Source organism: Pseudoliparis swirei, chromosome 2 (assembly GCF_029220125.1).
Source record: "Pseudoliparis swirei isolate HS2019 ecotype Mariana Trench chromosome 2, NWPU_hadal_v1, whole genome shotgun sequence".
In the NCBI taxonomy this organism is placed as follows: Eukaryota; Metazoa; Chordata; class Actinopteri; order Perciformes; family Liparidae; genus Pseudoliparis; species Pseudoliparis swirei.
In genome coordinates, this window is record NC_079389.1 from 11,829,015 (window position 1) to 11,851,210 (window position 22,196).

General features: G+C 41.8%; 3 protein-coding genes across 4 annotated transcripts in view; 2 read left to right on the forward strand and 1 right to left on the reverse strand.

Annotated features, from left to right (window-relative positions):
• igf2bp2a (insulin-like growth factor 2 mRNA binding protein 2a) overlaps positions 1 to 9,254 on the forward strand; it is a 50,824-nt gene extending 41,570 nt beyond the window's left edge. The window contains exons 10-16 of one of the 2 annotated variants that reach the window (XM_056429701.1): positions 591 to 764; positions 1,259 to 1,327; positions 1,977 to 2,099; positions 2,471 to 2,545; positions 2,682 to 2,813; positions 3,932 to 4,045; positions 4,635 to 9,254. In XM_056429701.1, coding sequence (XP_056285676.1) covers positions 591 to 764; positions 1,259 to 1,327; positions 1,977 to 2,099; positions 2,471 to 2,545; positions 2,682 to 2,813; positions 3,932 to 4,045; positions 4,635 to 4,733 — 786 coding nt within the window. In that variant the 3' untranslated portion in view covers positions 4,734 to 9,254. The remainder of the gene's footprint in view (positions 1 to 590; positions 765 to 1,258; positions 1,328 to 1,976; positions 2,100 to 2,470; positions 2,546 to 2,681; positions 2,814 to 3,931; positions 4,046 to 4,634) is intronic. The other variant, XM_056429711.1, reaches the window with a different exon arrangement.
• Positions 9,255 to 9,569: 315 nt separating this feature from the next.
• tmem41aa (transmembrane protein 41aa) lies at positions 9,570 to 12,823 on the reverse strand. The gene is made up of 5 exons (XM_056429772.1): positions 12,561 to 12,823; positions 11,989 to 12,139; positions 11,234 to 11,395; positions 10,776 to 10,914; positions 9,570 to 10,390 (listed from the first exon to the last, which is right to left on the reverse strand). The coding sequence occupies exons 1-5, from the start codon at positions 12,740 to 12,742 to the stop codon at positions 10,170 to 10,172; spliced, it is 855 nt and encodes a 284-aa protein (XP_056285747.1). The 5' UTR covers positions 12,743 to 12,823; the 3' UTR covers positions 9,570 to 10,169.
• Positions 12,824 to 14,338: 1,515 nt separating this feature from the next.
• Positions 14,339 to 22,070, forward strand: ehhadh (enoyl-CoA, hydratase/3-hydroxyacyl CoA dehydrogenase). Its single transcript, XM_056429628.1, has 7 exons — positions 14,339 to 14,474; positions 15,006 to 15,109; positions 16,039 to 16,208; positions 16,525 to 16,636; positions 17,192 to 17,296; positions 19,461 to 19,802; positions 20,235 to 22,070. Exons 1-7 carry the CDS (start codon positions 14,401 to 14,403, stop codon positions 21,485 to 21,487), a joined length of 2,160 nt encoding a protein of 719 aa, XP_056285603.1. The 5' UTR covers positions 14,339 to 14,400; the 3' UTR covers positions 21,488 to 22,070.
• Positions 22,071 to 22,196: the final 126 nt, after the last annotated feature.

Genomic DNA, 22,196 nt, shown 5'->3' on the forward strand with positions numbered 1-22,196 from the left:
CATGATTGATGGGTGTATATATAGGCGAGTTAGTAGAAGTAAAGAAACAGTTCACAAAACAAACAATTGGCTATTGTTATTAACTTCATCAATCCAGTTGAAAATATGAGCTTGTTTTGACATAATCAAATCCCAATACATTTTATTTAATGTAACAGAAAGAAAAGCAGCATTTGCTTATATTAAATAAACTAGAAACAATTTTCGCTTCAGAAATAACTTCAATCTTATTTGGTACATTATGGAGGACATATTTAACTTTCTTATCTTATAGGTAATGTAGATAAATACATGCAAAATAACAGTTGTATTGATTTAAGGACCACACCGTTATAATTCTTTAAAATAAAATAACGATACTTACTTCGTAATTAAAGAGATTTGCTCCTCATTTTTCTTTTTTACCATTTATTAGCAGCAGAAGTTGTGCTCAATGTAGAAGGATTTTCTTTTTCTGTTACTTGTAGTCGTCGGTTTCCTCTCAGAGAAGGAAACACAACTACTCAGTTTAAACTGATCTCCTCATATCAGAATGCTTTTCTGTGAAAAATGAGCCTAAATTTCATTCTACTTTGTTGTCTTTCTTCTAGCTTTCAACTTGTGGTTACAATTCTTCTTCTGCACAGCAACAGGCCAACCTTATCCCAGGCTTGAACCTCAATGCTCTGGGCATCTTCTCCTCTGGTTTGCCGGTTCTGCCCCATGCTGCTGGACCACGTGGTTTAGCTCCCCCAATGGCACAACCTGGATACAACCCATTCATGGTGAGAATGCTCTTTTTGACCTCTGCACACAAGTATAAAAGGTGGTGAAAAAATATTTTGAAATGCTTCTTTTAGAATGACTTTACCTCCGTTGGGTTTTACCCGCCCAAAGCAATTTGTTTCCAACACATGGTAAACCAGGTTCTCCCTGGAGTGCTTTTCATAAAAACAACACAATGTTGACTCAGGTCTTCCTACATGATGTTGTACACAACATGGTCAGAAACAAGCAGAATCCCCCCATCTTTCCAGAGATGAGTCAGCTTGTCTGTAAAACAAAGTTTCCGCTTATTGCCTGGCGAGGTCGAGTCAAAGTGGTGTGAGACAGTATGTGAGAATGTATTCGCGTGCTTAGCAGCAGCTTAATGTCTGATTCACTGTGAGTTAAGGTCTTAACATTCCCCCTTATAACAGCTGGAGTAGAGTATGCACATGTGTCTGTAAATGAGTGTTTGTGTAACATCTGAATGGTCTGCTTGTCACTTCACTTTCAGAGTCACTCTTCACATTTCAGTGGCCTGTACGGGGCTCCTTCAGCTAATGCCATCACCCACCAGCACTCAGTATGTTCCCTCAAATATGCACTACAGTGTTTAGAGACTTAACCACTAATTTCTCGTTTTTTGTGAAGCTAGATACATATTTGAATGCACACAGAAAGATTTTTTAAAAAGCCTCAAGCTTAGCATGTTTTCTATAAAGTCTCTCTTTGTAAGTGACTTCTGGTATACATGAGAAGGACTGCCCCAGTAAGAAGAGGAAGGTATCAGACTAATGGACAGCGGGACATAAATAAGAGACCATGACAACCTCTCAGTCAGCGGCTATGTTGAGTCTGGCATTTTCACCAGAACGCCACAAATATTTCTGGAAGGGAACTTTTCCCAGAGTTGTCCTGTGGCTCATAAAAAAAATCACTTCATAAACCTTGAGTACATGAGTGTTACCATGCTAAGAAAAACAAAAACATAGGGCAACCCTCGGCCCTAAAAGGAAATATTCCGCTTAGACGCAGTGGGATGTTTACCCGAAGAGAAAACCCTGAAAGAGAGCTCAGTTGAGCTTTCCTTGCATGTGGTGTCATCGATTTCAGTATTAAATAAAACACCTTGTGACAGTTTAAAGTGGTTTTAAAAAGGTTTCGTCACAATCAGCATCAGAGTTTAGTAAACGTGTGGTGAAATGTATTTTTCTGTACGGTCTTTTTTCCAGCAACAGGCTCCAGAACAGGAGGTCGTCTACCTCTTTATTCCAACTCAGGCAGTCGGGGCCTTGATCGGCAAGAAGGGCCAGCACATCAAACAACTTGCCCACTTCGCTGGAGCGTCCATCAAGGTGGGTTTGTTTGTCAGCGTCAATCGAGCGCTGACTGTGTCTGATCAACATGCAACGCATTCCTAGAAGCGTTAGGGTGAAGTTGGCAGTCAGTGCTGGCTGAGTCAGCCGCATGTCATGGACCACAGCTGAGGATGTTAGTTAATTATGGTCAAAGGAGGAGATGACTAGTATGCTGAGCATCTCGGCCTGGAGACATTGAACAGCTGGTCAATGAATGTCATAACGTGATCTACAGCTATTTATTCGTAGGAATTTGCAGAGTGCTCAGATGATTCAGTGGTCACATGCATTGATGGCGTAAGATCACAAGCTTTTGGACACATTTTCGCCCTGTTTGTCTTCAGAACCCATCTGTTTGTGTTTCTCAGATTGCCCCAGCGGAGAGCCCAGATGTTACTGAGAGGATGGTTATCATTACTGGAACTCCAGAGGCTCAGTTTAAGGTAAGAGCACAATAAATATGTGTATAAATATGCATCAAAAATGTAATCATTTATCACTGGGATTTTGAGGATAAAATAGCTACTTGCAGTTTTATTGAGATGTTCCGGTAGTCTTATTCCCGTCTCTGTATTCCAGGCCCAGGGTCGAATATTTGGGAAGCTGAAAGAGGAGAACTTCTTCTCAGCGAAGGAGGAGGTCAAACTGGAGACGCACATCAAGGTTCCCTCAACTGCAGCTGGAAGAGTCATCGGTAAAGGCGGCAAGACGGTGAGTTGATGCTTAAACTGAGTGAAATTATGGATGAGGGTGGAAGAAAAAAGTTACTTTTACATAAGCACCAAATAGCACATGATTTGATTGATTTTATTAAAGTGTGGTTCTGTTTATCTCAGTGAGTAATGTGTGTTTTGTAAGTGAGGCTGAAATTCAAAGCAAGATAACACAAGATAATCCTTTAATAATCCCGCTGACGGGAAATGTACGGGGTAAAGATGAAAATAAGTAGTGTTGTTATGAGATGTGCCGACGCTTCGAAGCGTGTGTCGAGTATTGGAGGGGGCGTTTCCTCGAAGCGCGTATCGAGGCTTGCTTCATTTAGGGGAGGAGCCAAAAATGATGACGTCCGAAGCCTCGCTGCCCGGCTGTACCACGTGACTGCTTCGGGAAGTGGTTCAGATATTGCCGGGAGGTTTGACAGCAATATAAACCCCTCAGGCTCCATTCAACATGTGGGTTGTTGGTTGAGAGTTTGGAGAGTTTAGAGAGAGAAATAGTTTGGAGAGTGAGGAGAGAAGGCGAGGTGATAAGATGGAACTGTTGAGAAACTGTTATTTCTGAATAAAAATGAATAAAATGTCCCTTGTCCTGTACATCACTGTCCAAGTTACACAAGCATATTCAGTCCCCTCTTCCTAGTTCCACGAGCACTTTCACTGTCCTCTGCCTGCTTAAGCCCATGCCATTTTCCTAAAGGGACATAATAACATTATTACACAACCTGCCATATCATATGATACTACCATTTTGGGAACATTTACACACACAGAATACATTAAAACAATATTTTATTATACACATATGTGATAATTCATGTACAGAAATTATTTGGTCATACATTTTTGTAATTCATAGTCATTCCCAACAGCCATAACAGACACAAACATTCAATGCATCACATTATGTGGTTCAGATACAGCTGCCTGTGATTATACACTTGGCCAGTAGGTGGTTTCGTGTGCACATGAAGCTTCGAGAAATGAACCCTTTCTCGAACCAATTGGCTGAAGTGGTTCGATGCCTCATGAGGCTTCATCTCACCATCACTAAAAATAAGTATTATAAATAAGCAATGGAAATGGTCACTGGAGTGTGTTTTACTCTCTCAGGTTAACGAGCTGCAGAACCTCACGAGTGCCGAGGTCATCGTACCTCGGGACCAAACCCCAGACGAGAACGATGAGGTCTTTGTGAAAATCACCGGCCATTTCTTTGCCAGCCAGGTACGTACCACATGGTTTAAGGCCCTGTAATCTGACACAGGTGTTGTCAGTTAATTAGACTGATTAGTTAGCTAATGTCAATCACCTGTTACAAAAGAATGGCTGCTGTTAACGCATTGCCATCCATGCATCATTGCAGATAGACGGTCCCTCATAAACTCCAACATGCATCATGTAATCTTCAATAAACAAAGGAAGCAAAGAAGTAGTGGATGTGCTTATTAAACGTATGATAGCCAAAGAATGTGTGTTCAGTTTGAGTAGAGAAGTCTTGATAAATTAAAGTAAATGGGGCGCCACATTCTACAACAAATTATATACAAATATCTGATTAGAAACTAACTCATTTATCCAGTCCTAGAATACAATACAATTAATTCACCCAGACATTATAACCTGCCTTTTTAGTTTTTTTTTGCAATTCATAGAAACGTGATCTGTTCATCAACAGTATCTCAGGTTTAACCAACTCAAATGACATATCGGTAATAATGAAGTCAGTCTTTATTCATTTCTCTTTTGGAACGTAGAATGTATACCTAGTCGTATGAATTAACGCCTCGTCCTGCTTGTGGCGTCTCTCCAACAGACTGCACAGAGAAAGATCCGGGAGATCATTCTGCAGGTCAAACAGCAGGAACAGAAGCACCAGCAGGCCGGCACCGTGTCACCGCACCACTCTAAGTGACCAGCGGGGCGGCTCCAACGGGCGCCAGCCAATGAATGTAGCCCTCCCAAACGGACAGTCAACTACCGAGACAAAGGCCGAGGCCAAGGGGGACATGCGGGGCAGACCAGCAGCACCGGGATCAAAACCAAAGAACTTCACTAGGGGGGAAGCAAGGGAGAGCCAAAGGCTGAGGGCATTGTGTGCACTGCCAGCTCTGTGAGAGCAGATAGAGTGGGAGAAACCATACTGATATAATATAATAATAAAAGACCAAAAAAAATACAAGAAAAGGTAGAAATGGCAGAAAATTTGGCACCTGTTGTTCTTACAGTTAAACAGGAAATAGTATGTTGCCCTGCATAACGTTATCTCTTTAGTTGGACTAACATAGGCCTAACAAACTGATCAAGCATCGGTATTAACTTGAGCATATCCGAGGCATTGTGATTCATATTTTGGGTTGGAACAAAAGCGAGTGACAATGTACACCTTCTCTCACAAGAGTTTGAGATATTCAGATTGCAAAATTAAATATCCTGAGCAGTATTAACACAGCGTAGATAAGTATATTGATACACACTGAGAGTATGCACTGTTATTTTGTGATTTTGCAGTGCAACTTAGTGTAGTTTTTAATATTTGTACTTGTTCTAGAGATTAATTAGGCTGTGACAGCCACATACAGCAGTTTCCCTTGTTTGTTCACATTATAGGCCACTGAAATCAGAAAGAAAAAAAAACCTTCAAGTAAATATGGTGAATGGGTCTTTGTAACAAGCCTGTGTGCCAACGTAAAAGATAACGTCCCTTTGAAATGTCTCTCACCATTCATATCTGATGCTTCGCTTCTATTTTTGTTTCCTTCTTTTCTGCTAATTTCTGCTTCACTTTCTTATCACTCTCTCTTTCATTTGGCATGTTTTTTTTTTAATAGGATGAAAATATTTGTTGTCAAGAAACACTTTTTTTTTTTTTTTACCCCGTAGCCTTTTGATAACATTGAATTGACTGCCACCTTCACTCAACATGGTTAAATACAACAGAGGGATGTGTATCACTCTTCCATAATGTGCAGTCCACTATATCTACATTCATGCTTGTTGTCCTGATAAAAAAAAACAAATCTCTGAAGGCATTCTCCTCAGTGATCAGGGCAAAAATGTATGTCTTGGAAAAAAAATTACGCAACTTTGCTTGCTAACAGGTGACCAGTTATTTTGAATGTGTACTGCCACACGCTCTGCCTTATGAGGATGTCTCGAGGGCCGAAACAAAATATGAACTGAGGGCCCAGAGGAGACGTGGGCTGAAGGGGGGCTGGGGATGGCAGGGTGCAGACTCTGGGTGTGGCAGTGAGGAAACGGTTTTGGGTAGAGGATGGGTGGTGGGTGGGGTTGGGGAGGCCCTCGGGAGGAACTGTACGACCTGTGGTACACACACGGCCCCAAACGTGACCACGGCCACGTTGGGCTTCAAACCTCTCTCGTCAGGGAGCTTTCTAAAACGGCATGACAGCTGTGAATGTACCATGCACAGCCTTTTTAAAAAGCATCAGCCCTGCCGTGTCCAGAGGCACAGATTGTCATTGTCCTTATCACTCTCGCTCTTTTCTGTTCACTTTTCTTTTGTGTTTCTTCTCTTTTGGCGAGCTGGACACGCAGGTCTTGGTGTCTCTTTGTGCTTTACTTTGGAGACCATTGACGCTTGTTGCCTTATTTCGTCACGTTTCAGACATCACCCATCAGCTTCATCTTTCAGACGCAAGGTTATTGCCAATACGCACAGCTTCCTCTGTGTGTGTGCGTGTGCGCATGTGTGTGTGTATATATATATAAAAAGAGAGAGTAATATTTATGAATCTATTTTTTTCCTATTTTGTGATGAGAGCTATTGATAAGAAACAAAAAGAAAACAAAGTCCTTTTCTTTTTTTCCTCAGTGGGACACTGCCATATTATTTTGAAGGGAAGTGTTTAATTTCTTGAAAACTAGACTATGAATAATAATATAAATCAAAACCTGAGACAATAGGAGAACAGTAAAGTGAACCACAGCGTTAACTTTGGTCAGGATGTGAACAGTGCGCATGTCAGTATTGTGATCTACCTCAGGCTTCAGGGTACCTCAGTCCAATCTTTCATTTCCCCCTTTTCCACATTTTGTATGCCTTGTTAACTGATCATTTGAGCGTTTTTAATTTTCTTTTTTTAATGAAAAAAAAGAACAAGACAAAAGACCTACAGTAGGCTAATCATTAAACTCTTCAGGTCCAGCCAACTAGTGAAGCTTTGTAAACCGTAGTCAACTCTGTTGGACTGCCTTTGCCTGGACACCATACGACCTCTTAATGATACACGTCAAAAGGATTTCCAAGTACATCTTGCTAGAAAGGAATGAAGAGCAGGATGTAAGGGGTACATACCTGCCCGAAGTGGTTCGGAATTTGGATGTTGTGTACTGATTTCACCATCAAAGAAAAACAAAAAAAAGATACAAATCAGTTGATATGAACAGTGACTAACCAACTGTACCTCCAGGTTTTTTTTTTTGACATTTAAAAAAAAAAGAAGAAAAAAAAGTTTATTCACTTGTGAAAAAGAACACAATTGAATAACAACCCAATTCAATCTTACCAGCTCTTTTTGATAACAGCATACTCTGGGGTTGATTTAACTCAAACATGACGCTGCAGAAATACACTGACGGGACTCTTGAACTAGACTCGTCGTTAATATGTCACTGTGTACGACAAGATAACTATGTCTGTAAACATGTACAATAGAGTCCCACATGAATGCATAATTTTCTGTCTTTCTATAACACTTATCAGTCGGGAGAATTTTAGAGCATCACGGCGTCCTCAAAACTGACCTCTAAATGGTTTTCTCATCAACCTACGGAGTAGATGTTTTGTTGTGCTGTACATTTCAGAATTACCTCTCAGAATCCAAGGCTGACTTTAGTTACTAAAAACAATGTAGGGCAACATAATTAAATAAATGAATGATATAGTGGAAGTTAGTGTTTGTCTTTGAAGTCCTTTTACCTGTCGAGAGCTGATTTTTTACTTTTTCAAGGGCAGACTTTTGTCGTCAGATGAGTTAGATCCTTTTCGTCCCAGTGAACACAAACTAGCAGTGCTAAAAAAAAACCACAAACGGTTGATCAAACTCCCGCAGTACCTCACTGATGACGATAGCTCCCCAGACCTGGTTCAAATACCCGGACTGTAGCCACGCAAATACAGTCCGGTGCTTCTACGCGAATGCGTGACTCCTGTGGGGGTGTGGTTGACTGGAGTGAGGCATGTCGAGGAGAAAACGGCTTTTCACGGTAGCACTGGAAATTGTAGTTGGTCACTCGTGGCTTGTTTGACTTGTCGGGAGAAACGCCTTTGAGCAGTTTTGAAGTCGAAGCTCTTTTCTTGCATCGCAGAGGACTCTTCAGACCTCTGTCACTCTTGTGTTTTGGGCTCTTTACACAGCAAGTGCAGGTTTTCCTCCCAATGGTTTGGTCTTACTGTGGCGCTGTCGGCACAGCGTCTTGGTTGGTGAGACATCTGCAGGCCGACCGCAATCTGAGGAAACTTGTCAAGATGATAGTAACCTTTTTCTTTTTTCTTCTTTCATTTTACTGCCAAGGAGTGGTATTTCTAGGTTTTGTGGGGTGTTGCTAGACATTAATAATCAGTAAGAGTAAATCACAAATACACGCATCACTGTACTGTGTTGTTAGTCATATCACATGGTGGTTTGATAGTTTAGTTTTTGTTCTTCTGTTGATCTGGATTTCTCGTCACTTACACTGATTTAATAATGTAGTCCAGGGCAGTAGCTGCGATTCTTCAATTTAAGATTCATTCCTTTTAGATCACGACCAATAATAATAGCTGTTAAAATGTGGGTGGAACATTTTCTAGCTGGGAGTTTTAACAGATTCGGAAATCAGAATGGTAAAATTAATTAATCTGTGAAATGCAAAGAAGGAATGTTGACAGAGTATCCAAGTCTGATTATATTGGTAAAAAGCTGATATAATTGTGTTCTGCCTTTGCAACTGAGCAGAAAAAGACGGCATTCAACAGCCATCCAAAAGTCACAGCTTTAGGGAGGAATTTAGTAAAGTCTGGTTGGATGTATGCAGAGCCACAGCAGTGTCTTTGTGCTGTCTTGTTGTTAAAATGGGAAAACACAAAGCATTGCATGAAACTGTTGTAGGTGATCTAGTATGTACACTTCATATAGCACTAGACTTTCAGTAGTGCTTTTACATGGATCCATTTCTTAACTGTATTTCACCATTTGGGAGATTACTTTTGTTACAACCTCTCAAGTCCTACATTTCCCACGGGCCTGAAGGTCCCAAACACCTCAAGGTAATTGGTGGCTGTGCGCTGGACAGACATATGATCCATTTTTTAATTCATCTTGTGGATCCATGCTTTTCTGCTAACAGCCATACTGTTGGTTTGAGTTGTGAGTGAACTATATTGCTGAGCAACCTGGATCTGAGCAATAAAGAATATTTGAAAAAAAAGAAATGACGTTTCTTCATCTTTACCATTTAATTATTTCAAAGTTTTTTCACCTGTAAAATAAAAGATGGCACGTCATTTGTGATCTGAGCTGCTATAAATGTCATTACATAAAATAAGATTTTCAAATAAAACCAGGACTGTACAAAGGACACACAGGCCGTAAAAAGAGGCAGCACAGATAAGCGATATTAAAGCTTGATTCAACAGAGCACTCCCTGAACTGACTGCACATTCATTTTCAGAAGAATCCAGCTTGTTAGATATCATGACATTTAGTCACTATGATGTAATTCAATTCGTTACTCAAAGACGCCAAGGCCAAATTACACAATTTATAAAACTTTGTGCTCAGAGTATAAAGAGTAAAAATGGTCCAACACACTGATTTACAATTTGTACTGAAATTGCTAAATGTGATTGTCAAACAAGAAAAATACAAAACTCCAGTTGAACAATTGCTTCAACATTTTCTGTTATAAATCAAATTATTCACGCAAATATTTCCATGTTTTCATCCATGTTGGAGGTAGAAGTTTGAACCTATCACTGCACAACAGGTTAAAACGTTATCCGTTTAGACTGAAACTCCTGCAGTATAATGATAGAGAAAGGGCAAAGTCTTCTTTCCTTTCTCCACATCACTGTACATTCATACATATACACATATACTCTGTCCATAAAAGTTGTGGCAGGGAACACAAACATTTGGGGATACAAAATACTTGGCTTCAAATTCCAATGCACCATTCTTATTTTCCCAAAAGCTCTGCTGCTCCAGAAACTTAAAGCACTCCAAATAAAAGAAAATCATGTAGGTCGGCCACATTTCTCTAAAAACTCACCACTTCAAATACATTCACCCTTGAGGGTAAAGGGCCTCAAGGCGCCAGGCAACAAACTCATTCCCAGAAGAGAAAATCACTGGACCTTCTTATCTATGATGAGCCCGTTCTGCGGTTGGCCATCCAGTTTGAGACGGTTCTGACTGAGCCTGTGGATCAGAGCGCCGGGCAGCAGAGCCATGCAGGCGATGGCCAGCAGCTGAAGTAGCCTCTCCCACGAGAACAAGTCATCCAACGACGCCACCTCAGACAGCATGACGCCCGTCTGCACACAGATGAAGTTGTACGGCAGGAGGCCTACGACAGCAGAACACAACTGTTGTTATACAAAGCTTTATATCAGAACTAGCAGTCTGAAAGGCATCTAAAAAAAACACGTCTTACAATCTACATTTGAAGCATTTATTGTCAACTGTTGCTTTGAAATTTATTAACAAACATTTGAAACATGACATTTTTAAACTAACAATTTGACAGAGGGCATGTGACCTAATATGAACAAGCATTAAAGTGGCCTTTAGGTGTTAGATTTGAGCTGAGTTTACATTATTTATCTGATGGGGGGGGGGGGGAGACAATGGAAACTGGTCGGTGTCGTTTTACTTTACTGTGCGAGCTTCATGTACAGTATAATGAATATGTCGTTGCATTGTTTACTAGTCAGGTGATCATGTGTGCTTACCAATGAAAACTGAGCAGAAGAAGAAGGTGATGGGGATGTTGACAATCGGGGCAGCCATGTTCAGAAACCAGTTGGGAGTCATGGGAAATAATCTCAGGAAGAGCAGAAAGAAAAACAAACTATCCTGGTTGTCCTCAATCTGGGAGATAAAGATGAGACGAGAGGTTGTAAGATGATGTAAGAGTCTATGAAGGGACAGCAGATACACACGTTTTGTTGTGTTCTGCCACACTACAATTGTATACTGTAATTATGAAAGAAATGGTATACACACACACACACACACTTGTAAATACTTGTCATTGTAGAATCAAATGTATTATCGTGAATATCAACGCTGCATACTTACTTACACTTAACAAGTACATGTGTAGCTCTCAGGTCAGGAAAATATAACTTAATATTGTGGTTAACACAACATATTCTAAAGGGATTTTTCGAAAGACAATTGCATTTACCTTCCCTTGGAGCAAGGCGACTTTATCGGGGAAGAGGTTAGTGATGTAGCGCTTTCCGAAGGCCTTGGACAGGAGGTAGCACATGGTGGAGCCCACAGTGGTGAGCACAGAGGCTAGCAGCAGTCCTTGATATGGTCCAAATATAGCTCCGGCTAAAACGTTCTGCACAATGACATGTGGATAGAGCCTGGGTTACGAGACATCCTCAATATGCATGTGTAATGACCAGCTCTGACACGCACGGCTACTGCATCTCTTCCTGTGAAGGGAGACATACTAACAGTGTTTTTTTAAGTGTAAGAAGTTGAGTGTCACGTTAACAAGCAGTGTGGTTGAGTTCTCCTCACTGTGCTGCACAAGTGGGGATGAAAAACGGTCACAAAAAGTCTCAGATTGCAGATTCACAAAAAGAAAGTCTGGCATCTCTTTGTTGTTTGAGCTAGCAGGATATTGTTATCCTTTGAAGTGTGTCTTCAGAGATGAGAGCGGGCCTTCTATGCAAGCCTACTCTCTTTTAAACTTACCAGACATGGCATTTGTATGGCTAATTTAAAACCATTTGTCATATTGTCTGTCAACATGTAAACAATTATAATATTATGACTAATCTGCATCCATGAAGATCAAATAAATTGCTTCAATCCTTTTTTGATCTCACATAAGAAATGTCAACGTCAACTGTTTTGGCCTTGTTACGATTGTTTGCCTCAGCATCAGACGGGAAAGCATTTTAAACTTTTATATTTAAACCTTACCAGGAACGAGGATCCAGGAATGGCAAAGGACTGCTTGTAGAGATATGCACTGCAGAAGAGTAGCAGGACATATCCAGTGTGCTCAGTCTTGTAAAACTGCAGCAGCTCAGACAGTTCCCTCAGCTCCTCCAAGTTAGAGGGGAACTTCAACCTGCAGGAACAAGTAAGTCACACCACCCCCTTCTTCATTGACAGACAGAGCTGGGAAATATGCACACAACATATAATAGGAATTTTAAAAAAATTCAATGAATATCTGTTAACAAATACAAGGTTGTATCAAATAGTGATCATTATATAAACAGGCAAACTAAGTTTAAAGCTATTTCTCACATGTTGGGTTTAGATCCCATTGTTTACTGGCCATAAGACTAGTTGATTAATCAATAGACAATAAATGGTATGAGCCATTTTGCAAGTATCTCGTAATCAGAGAATGAAGGATCTACTAGCTTACATCAGCTAACTAGTGAAGTTGAATACTTCTTTTAATGAGAATAAAGTAATAATTAACCGAGAGATGTAGCTTTACACCATCTTCTCTGGCTGAAAGCTACTGACGCGTCACTCACCTGCTCGGTTCTCCGGAGCTGTCAGCAGGCTGCTGCTCGGACTCCGCTGTCTCCACATGTTTGTTGTCCTCGGCAGGTGGATGAGGACGTCGCCGCGGGGCCGCAGGCAGGTACAACGACAACGAGTACAGGTACAAGCTGGCCGCAACTACAACAGCGAGTAGTCCGACAGGTGAGCGCATATTCTTCACTTTATCAGCAGGAAAGGCACATTCGCCTCTTTGTTGCAAACGAGCGAAGTAATGACCAACGTTGCCCTTCTTCTTCTTCTTTTTTTCTTTACGGCAGCTGGCATCCCTATTGTTGCGTCACTGCCCTCTTCTGGACGTAATAAGTTCTCAGGTCCTGCGGTCTCCAGGTAACGGTTAATATTATAATATTTTAATTGAAATATAGTGTCCTATTTATCTGTGATAACATACTAAATAGAAATGGCAAGTTAACCGAATATTAGAAAACAAGGGAATACTAAATAGACGGAATTTAGTTTTCTGGTTGTCTCCAGGCCAGTTGGGGGCGGTAGTGCTCCGAGTCGAATCCCATCAACGGCCAGTAGAAACCAGAAACAAATACAACGAAGAAGACCACAGGAAGAGCGCAGGTTTTTTAACACTTTATTAAAGACATTATAACATACACATCATATAGAAAAGCACAGGATATCGTACTGATAGCGTTCTTAAAGCACACATGTTTTGTATAGGGTATAATTGAAATGTAGGGATGAGGGTTAATTACTTATTTCTTTTATTTCTTAATTTTATTTATATTGTTTTGGGGTAAAGAGAGCCTGCTGTCTACCCATACTCCGGAGCAGAACGTGGCGGTAATGCACCAAATATATGGATGCAAACCGCCGTTAAACATCAAGAAGAGGACAAATCATCTAGGCCAGCCCAGGGCACAAACAGACACCCAATAAACAACACCAATAACACAAAGCCCAGGAGTACAGGCAAAAGTAACCAAGTGCAACAAGGCTCATTCAAAAGTCTAAATCCATGTAGGCTACCAATTTCAGTCAAAGTCAATCAGTCCTGCGAGGTTTGACTATTTTATTGCATACAAAGTTAACTCTTAAAATGGAAAAGAACGTGTTGGAACCATTGAATTTAAATGCGTTGATGTGCTCCCAATACAAGATGTAGGCCTATCATACCTAAAATCAAACAGCACAGCCTTCTGATGATATAACTGTACAATGGTAGATTGAGTCTATACAAGAGTTGGCTGTTCCCTCACAACAGTTAACCGTTTGTCAATTGCTAAAATCGTAGTAACTGTTATGGTGTCCAAACAGTGGAATTACAATTGTTCACGTGATGTCATGGGCCCCAAAAAATACTTTCCCTCAGAGACTTAGATTGGGAAAGAGTCTGACACTTTTAGGGTAAAATCGACTTCCCAGTACGAACACTTAAATGGTACTTAACCTTTGCATAAGGTTCTCAAGGTTGTAAAAGGAACTAATAGCCGAATCCAATGTTATTCCTCCGTTATGTGAAGAAGGCCGAGGACGAGACTGGACCCGCGGCTGGGAGGAATTCGGCTTTAAGGGGAACGCTACTGAGCGTGCTCTCTGGAGCCAGTGATCCGGGTACTTTCATATGACATAATGACATTCTCGGAACTCGGAAGTCCAACTTGTTTTGCATCAGGCGGCATTGTGCAACTTCGTGCACGTGGCGCCGCCTCCGACGCGTGAAAAGCTCTCATTCTGCGCCTTTGGGCTTAACGTTTGTCAAAGTTAATGCAGCTTGTCACCGGGGGCGGAGTTACAAAGTTCAGTCTCTGCACACCTAAAAGAAGTGCCATAGCGTGTATTTGATCGACAGGATCGATGGCTCAATATACTCGTGTTTCGAGGATTGTTGGCTTAATTACTCTCCAGAATCCGCCTGTCAACGCACTCAGGTGATCTGAAGTCAACAACCAGGCTGCAGAGACAGTTACTCAACTTGTGTTTTGTTGTTGGCCTATCTTGTTCGAAGACAATTTGCCGCGAATCTATATGTTGGGTGTTAGAAATGCAATAATAACGATCATATGCAGTATTAATAATATTTCGATACTTGCGCAATCTGTGTTTTAATCCAGAGAATGAGTACTTCAACCTTTAATACTTTAAGTATACTTTGCAGAGAATGTGTCGTATATCAAAGTCTGATCTCATGGTCAATGATCTACTGCAGCAGTTAAGGGCTTAACGTTGTTCAAGGGCACCTGAGTTGTGTTTTCTCACAAAAATGTAATAAGACTGCCACCGACTAATTTGACAGAAACCTATTCCAAATCGAATGTGTGTCATCTTCTAGACAATGCACATTATTAATAGGAGGAAGGGTAGCGGAAAGCTGTCTTAAGTCGAGTTAACAACAATTTAAAGGGTAATAAAAAGGTACACTTCAGTATCATGTCAAAAAGTGTCTTTTTGTGTGCATACAGTGCAGCGGTGAGGCAGGGCATTGTTGACAAGGTGGAGACAGCACTCAGTGACCCACAGGTGAAGTCTGTGGTCATCTGTGGCCAGAATGGAAACTTCTGTGGAGGTATGGACATGTTTTTTCTTGATTTTTTTCTTTCCTATAACTTCACAACTCTAATTCATGCTTATTGTTACTGCCATATGTCAGTGTGACCTTCGAGATAACAAGAGTTTTTGAACATCTTTTCAAATGCCAAAACTCCATGACATTGTGTTGTTCGGATGACTCTCATTGGTCCCACACCACACACTTGATATCTTCCCCTCACTGATTTGTATAATCTACTACAAGCAAGCTAACAAGAGCTGTTTGAATATATAGTCAAATTGTCTTCTCAAGCAATACAAACAATATTATGCTATTCCAGGTAAAATCTTGAATTAGATTGAACTTTAATATCGGCATCTATTACATTTGGGAGCCAGAAATATGTTTAAGTTGTATTTTTTTTACTACTTTTGTAGTACCTATTGTTGTATAACAGATGTCGCTCATTAAACTAATGAAAATGCTTGCAGGCTTTTGTTTGGATGACAACTACCGATTTGTGAGATGATTTATAGGATACGCTTTAGCCTGGAAGCAACCATGGAGGGGAGAAACAAGAGAGGATATTAGTACTCTTGTTTCACATACACAGGATTCAATCAGAAACATGCAAGCACAGCATTAACTTAAACACCTTCACGGGTAATGATTAGAGCAAGAACCATATGAAAAATATCACAACAAGTAAATAATCAGGAGGCTCGTTTAAAAAAAACCTTCAACACTTTGTGTTTATTGAATAAAAAACCTGTGTGTTATTTACCAAACTCGATAAACATGAACTATTGAAGACATTTTCGATGCGTCTCCCGATGATTCCCTCAAAGACGACATCCAGAAGCAAACATCTCTCTGGGATCAGATGCACTTCTTGTTACAATGCTTTGTTTACGTCATAAAGTTTGAACCCCGTGTAACAGCATGAATTGAATTTTGTTCAACAGGAGCGGACATCAAGGAGTTTGGGGGGGAAATGTTCGGCCCTCCATTGGTACCGATGATACACGCCATCGAGGCTGCGGGCAAGCCGGTGGTGGCAGCCATAGAGGGGAGTGCTTTAGGCGGAGGCCTTGAGCTGGCACTTGGCTGTCATTATCGAATCGCGCACTCTAAAGTTAGTCCATGCTTCATATCTCTGTTTGTCTTTTCAGGTCAATGTTGAGTTGCATCAGAACTGACTGTCTCTCACTTTACAAAGTGACGCGTAATTGAATTGTTATGTTTCCAGTGTCATTGGAAATAAGACGAGTTCAAAACACAGCCCTGCTTGAGCATGACTTCTTTTTTTAGATGGTTTATTATTGTGACGTAAAAAACTAATTTCCATGTAATAACCAATGTAATGTACTTCCTAAAGTCGTCTCTATGAATGTCATTCACAACCCACACTGATCAGCACCTCCTATTCATCAAACTTTGTGTCCCTTCAGGCCAGACTGGGTCTTCCAGAGGTGACTCTGGGTCTGCTGCCGGGTGCAGGAGGATCCCAACGGCTGCCGAGGCTCATCGGGGTCCCAGCTGCCTTAGACCTCATCACCACAGGTAGAACAGACAGGTTGCTTCAATGTTATAGAGTTGATAGTAGAAGTTTAGACCATTTTTAAAGTACCAAACCAGGTACAAGGAAGTATCAATAAATATAAAGTAGTCACCATATAACTTGGTCTGTTCTTCTTCCACATTTTGTCTTATTTTAGTAGTGCTTGGTGCAGATGAAACTGCAATTTATAGTTCAACAAATCAATTATTAACCTTAAATGCACTGTTGGTAGCACATGAGAGTCCACCAGAGTCCAGCTGCTAATATGTAGGGATTGGTAGTTTACTCTGAGGACCAGCAGAGGTCAGCATGTGTAAAGTTTTACACCGCTTACTGCTACAGACGCCTTCTCTGTGATGCACTGCTCGGTTCTGAAATGTTCTTAACAAACCATTTCAGATTTCTTCATAATTTTTAAGATTATTTTGGTGTTATTGTTTGATAAATGTCAGAGCCTAACAGGGGATTTTAAAGTGCCTGGATGGCTCGTTATTCCTTATCTAATCATTTGAAATGTCACCCTGATGGACCTATGATGCCCTTCCTATCTCCCGCAGGCCGCCATGTGACGGCTGCTGAGGCGCTGCAACTTGGCATCGTGGATCAGGTTACCGATCACAACACTGTTGACGCAGCTGTGAAGTTTGCCCTGACTGTTGCAGGTGAGACGCAGGAAACAAAACGCACAAGGTATAAAAGCCACCACACAGGTTTAAAAATGGGCTTGTGAAAAAGAAGAAACATTCTTCCCAGTGCAGTTATTTTGGGCAAGTTCGACATCAAGAAGTGTCAACGTGAGGATTTGTGGAATTCAAAGGAAGCCTAAAACACGGCAGGCAGATCCTCTACCACAGAAGACATAAATGTTTAATGGCTCTGTCAGATGTGCTCTGATGTCTTCACTGCTTTTGCTGTATTATTCAGAAGGGCGAAAAGGGACGAACTTTCCTAGAATATTAACAGCGGGCCCTCGCCATTCATTTCGGATGAAAATGTCTTTGTGGACGAGAATCTAACTAATTTACCCGCTGAATGTATTGCCCACAGTGTCAAGCTATTCCTGTAAGTGGTATTGTGAACTATTACACATACCACCCACTCTGATGTGTTGTTTGTTACATGGTCAGTTTAGGAGAGTAGGAGTAAATTGTTTACTCTTTTCTTTGCAGAGCCTTGGTTGTTCAGACATGCATGAAATGAACACGAGAGGATGTTTTTATTCTATATTATATATAGTTAGCTTACTTGACAATTCTGGCTCATTCCTAAGACATTTGAGTTATAATAAGACCGGTGAGCTTGTGCTTAATGGCAAACGATCGTGCTACGTCTGCAAAATGTCAACAGTGAGCCTCCAGGATTGCCTGTAAAACATTTCACAATCAAAGGATGGTTGAAGTTTTTTACAAATGTTTTTTCCCCCTACTCAACACTGCCAAGATGACTTGACTGGGTGAGCAAGTGAGTGTTTGTAACGCTGAGGCTTAGAGTGAGTCACAGAGAGAAGCCAACTGTTTACAACGTGGGAGGTTTGAGGAGATGGGACTAAAATATGTGGAGACTTTACGGATACTCCGAAACTGATTAGCCGGTGTTGAATTGGGAAGCGAAATGTGTCTAAACATAAACAAATAAATGTGTGACATTGAGATGCACGGCTGGTGAGTCAACCAGCCGTGCAGAATGATTTAGTCTGTCACAGCCATACATGCAAACATACAACACTATACAGTAGTAAAGCTGGCTCATGGGTGTATGTAGGCAAACAGCATTTGGACGCAGGCTGATACACGCACTCACCCCACACATGCACAGATTCAAGTCTCTGCTGCTGACGAGATTAACGTTTTTGCCCCAGTAGTTGCAACATCTTTCAGGACGACCAGGCTTTCCATCCGCTGCACAACAAATACATCGACACAGCTCAACCATTCACAGATTAACCGCTGCAATAATACCCTCCTGAAGTACATTGGTATCACATTGCTTTGCCACACAGCATTTTATTGACTTTTCAGAATGTTCTTTGAACTGACCATTCATTCTTCTTTCGGATATATTGATACTGACTTATGTTGGCTAAATTATAAGTAATTGGACTAAGTGGAGACAATCAATCAGACGTGGCTGCTGTCCCCTTTAAGCTGTGCCATGGTGACCCAGATACTGGCCTAGACCCTCAGATGAGTGTAATTCAGTGGAGCCGTGAAGGATTCTGACTACTGTCTCATGTAATCATGTCAGAGGAGACATAAATGGTGATTACGATTCGTTTAACAAGGTTTTAGAAGTGGCCTTCTCCATTCTCATTGTTTGCAGGCTTGAATCCCAGCAAGCAGGAAGTTTTTGTTATAAAGTTTTTAGGCTCTGATATTAATTCCTCTAATGTAGGTTGCTCCAGTATTGTACCAATGCTCACAAGCCTGAGAATCACAAATATTCAATATCCCCCCCCCCCCTTCCCATTTGCTGAGCTAAAAATGTACTTTTAACCGTAACAAAAATGTTGTTTTTGAGTTTCAGATTGATATTATTCACAGTGAACTGTAACACTGGTGCACTGGAGTTCTTCCAATCATGCTGGAAATTGTCTTTTGAATCATTTTGCTCTTGTAAACTACTAGGTATTTTGTGATTGATTGGCCAATTATACCCAGACTGAGTGCTGGCTGACAAATTGGAAAGAATGGAACAAAGCTGTTTATTAATGATTAACTAAGAAGCGCTTTTCAGTTTAGAAAATCAAATGATGCAGGTGAGCATGTATCGAAAATGTTGTGATTTACTTCTTTGGAGTCATGTTTCATCCATGTTTTGCTCTTTCAGATCAGCCACTGGATGCTCGTCGTATAAGCACTTATCCGTGTCCACAGCCGTCTGATTTGGATGCTCTGTTTGAGGAGGTCATGCAGAAGGTGCGTCGGAGTGCCCGTGGAGCTATAGCGCCAGTTGCATGTGTCCAGGCGGTGCGGGCGGCTGCCACCCTGCCGTACACTCTGGGCTTAGAGCGGGAGAAAGAGCTGTTTGCCACTCTCTTCACTTCAGACCAGGCCCGTGCCCTGCAGTACATATTCTTTGCTCAGAGAGCCGTTGGCAGGTGGAGGATGCCCAGTGGAGCCAGCTGGGACACGAGCAAGCCCAGGCCCGTAAATAAAGCAGCTGTCATTGGTAAGAGCGTTGGACTTTTAATCTCTGTTTGTCCGAGCTATCAAAAAGGACAAGCACATTCACTCCTCAAGCTATCTGTGTGGCTTTTACAAATTCATGTTGCCTATGGTAACTAAGCCCTCGTTTATAGTTCAGCTGAGTGTAAATGGATGAACCCGCTCTTCTCTGCAGGGAGGATTGGCTGCATGACAATCTGGATTTGTAAATCTCTGCAGCTCGTGCATTAGTATTGCAGGCTTTGGAAAAACTTCATGCTCCCAGGCTAAAACGATGTACATTACAATAGCATAGCATTGTGCACTAAAGGTATCATATATGTTAGAGAAACTTGTATGTACTGTAATTTGTCTTGGTCAGACATGTCTGTTATATGTGAACATGGTGATTCTGAGGTAATATTTCAGTCGTTGCCATCTGATTTTGTCTTCAAAGGTCTCGGCACCATGGGGCAAGGCATCACGGTGGCCCTGACTCAGATAGGATTGTCAGTGGTTGCCATTGAGACCCAGGAGAAGCAGTTAATGAAGGCGAAGCAGGCCATATCTGGCATGTTGGAGCGAGGAGCGAAGAGACGTGGGGTGGCTCCTCCACTTGATAGGGTCAGTTACAGCCAGAACATCCAGGCTGTAGCAGACGTCGACCTGGTCATCGAGGCTGTGTTTGAGGACATGGGCCTGAAGATGGAAGTATTCCAACAGCTGTCTGCTGTATGTAAACCAGGAACTCTCCTGTGCACCAACACTTCTGCTCTAGACATGGACCAGCTAGCTTCTGAAACTCCTAATCCGGAGCTGGTGGTCGGGATGCACTTCTTTTCCCCAGCCCATGTCATGAAGCTGCTGGAGGTGGTGTATGGACCGCGGTCCTCTCCTCAGGCCGTGGCCACTGCCATGCAATTGGGAAAGAAAATGGGCAAAGCCAGTGTGGCAGTCGGCAACTGCACAGGCTTTGTGGGGAACCGCATGCTGAAGCTATACAGCGAACAAGCTTTCTTCCTGTTGGAGGAGGGAGCTACACCAGAGTTGGTAGATGGAGCGCTGGAGGAGTTTGGTTTCCCAATGGGTGTGTTCAGAATGTCCGACCTCGCTGGGCTCGATGTGGGCTGGAGAATCAGGAAGAGTGCCAGGCTAGCGGAGCCTATAGAGGCATCCGGGCAATCAGTTAGAATCCAAAAAGGTTACCGGTACAGCCCCATTGCAGACCTGATCTGTGAGCAGGGACGGTTTGGCCAAAAAACAGGGAGTGGATGGTACCAGTATGATACACCCGGGGGTCGGGTGGCCAGGTCGGACCCCTGGCTGCACAGCTTTCTGGAGCAGTACCGAGCCCGGCACGGCTTGGTGGCACGCAGCATAGACCACCAGGAGGTGCTAGAGCGCTGCCTCTATGCCATGATCAACGAGGGCTTCCGCATCCTGGAGGACGGAATAGCTGCAGGACCCGAAGACATCGATGTCATCTATGTGTTTGGCTACGGCTGGCCTCGGCACCGCGGAGGTCCCATGTTCTACGCCAGCATGGTTGGGCTGGCCAAGGTCCTGGAGAGGCTGGAGCACTACCACCATGCTCACCCTGATGTGCCCTCCCTGCAGCCCTGCAGCCTCCTCAAGAGGCTGGTGGCCAGTGGCAGCCCACCTGTCCACAGGTGGAGGGAAGTCATCAAGAAACTCCATAGCCAGCTTTAAATGTCTTTATTTACTTTAATAATGAGGTCTCATACTGTGATGAGCGGTGAATGAAATGCACTTGTATTGTGTTTTAGAATAATTCAGATATTTTTCTTGTATATGATGTGATTATGGATGCAATTGTCTCGTCTGCCTTATCTGTTTGAATTTGCATCCTCTTGTATGGAAATGGTGGGTGGTCAAAATAATGACAAACCTTACAATATACTTCAACATAAGCTTCACAACAATTAGATGGTACGCATGATACTGGAATTAATTAGATTGTAGAGATGTATCTAATAAACTGGAAATGCAATGCGTTGAAGAGTGATTTTTTTTAAACTATTGAAAGACAATGTAAATACATAACTCTGAAATTACTGTTTTGTATAAGGATCCCTAAATGCTCTGAAATGTAGTCGCCGTGACATTTCTCGATTAGGCTTGATTGGTTATTCATGTTTAATAAATGTTGGTACAATATGTAATAATATGGTGCTTTAATAAACACCTGTTATATACTTATGTATTTGTTGTAATTAAAAAGAGTCCTATTTGTGTAAATCTGGTACACACAAGTTGGCTTGTTATTCATGTACGTGTGTTTTTTTCTGTTATGGAGAAGAAAAAGGTTAACTTTTTCTTCATGTAGTGTGTTTCACGTTACTATTTTTTTCAACTGACTCAACTGAATTGGTGACACACAACAGCTGTTCAACTGTTT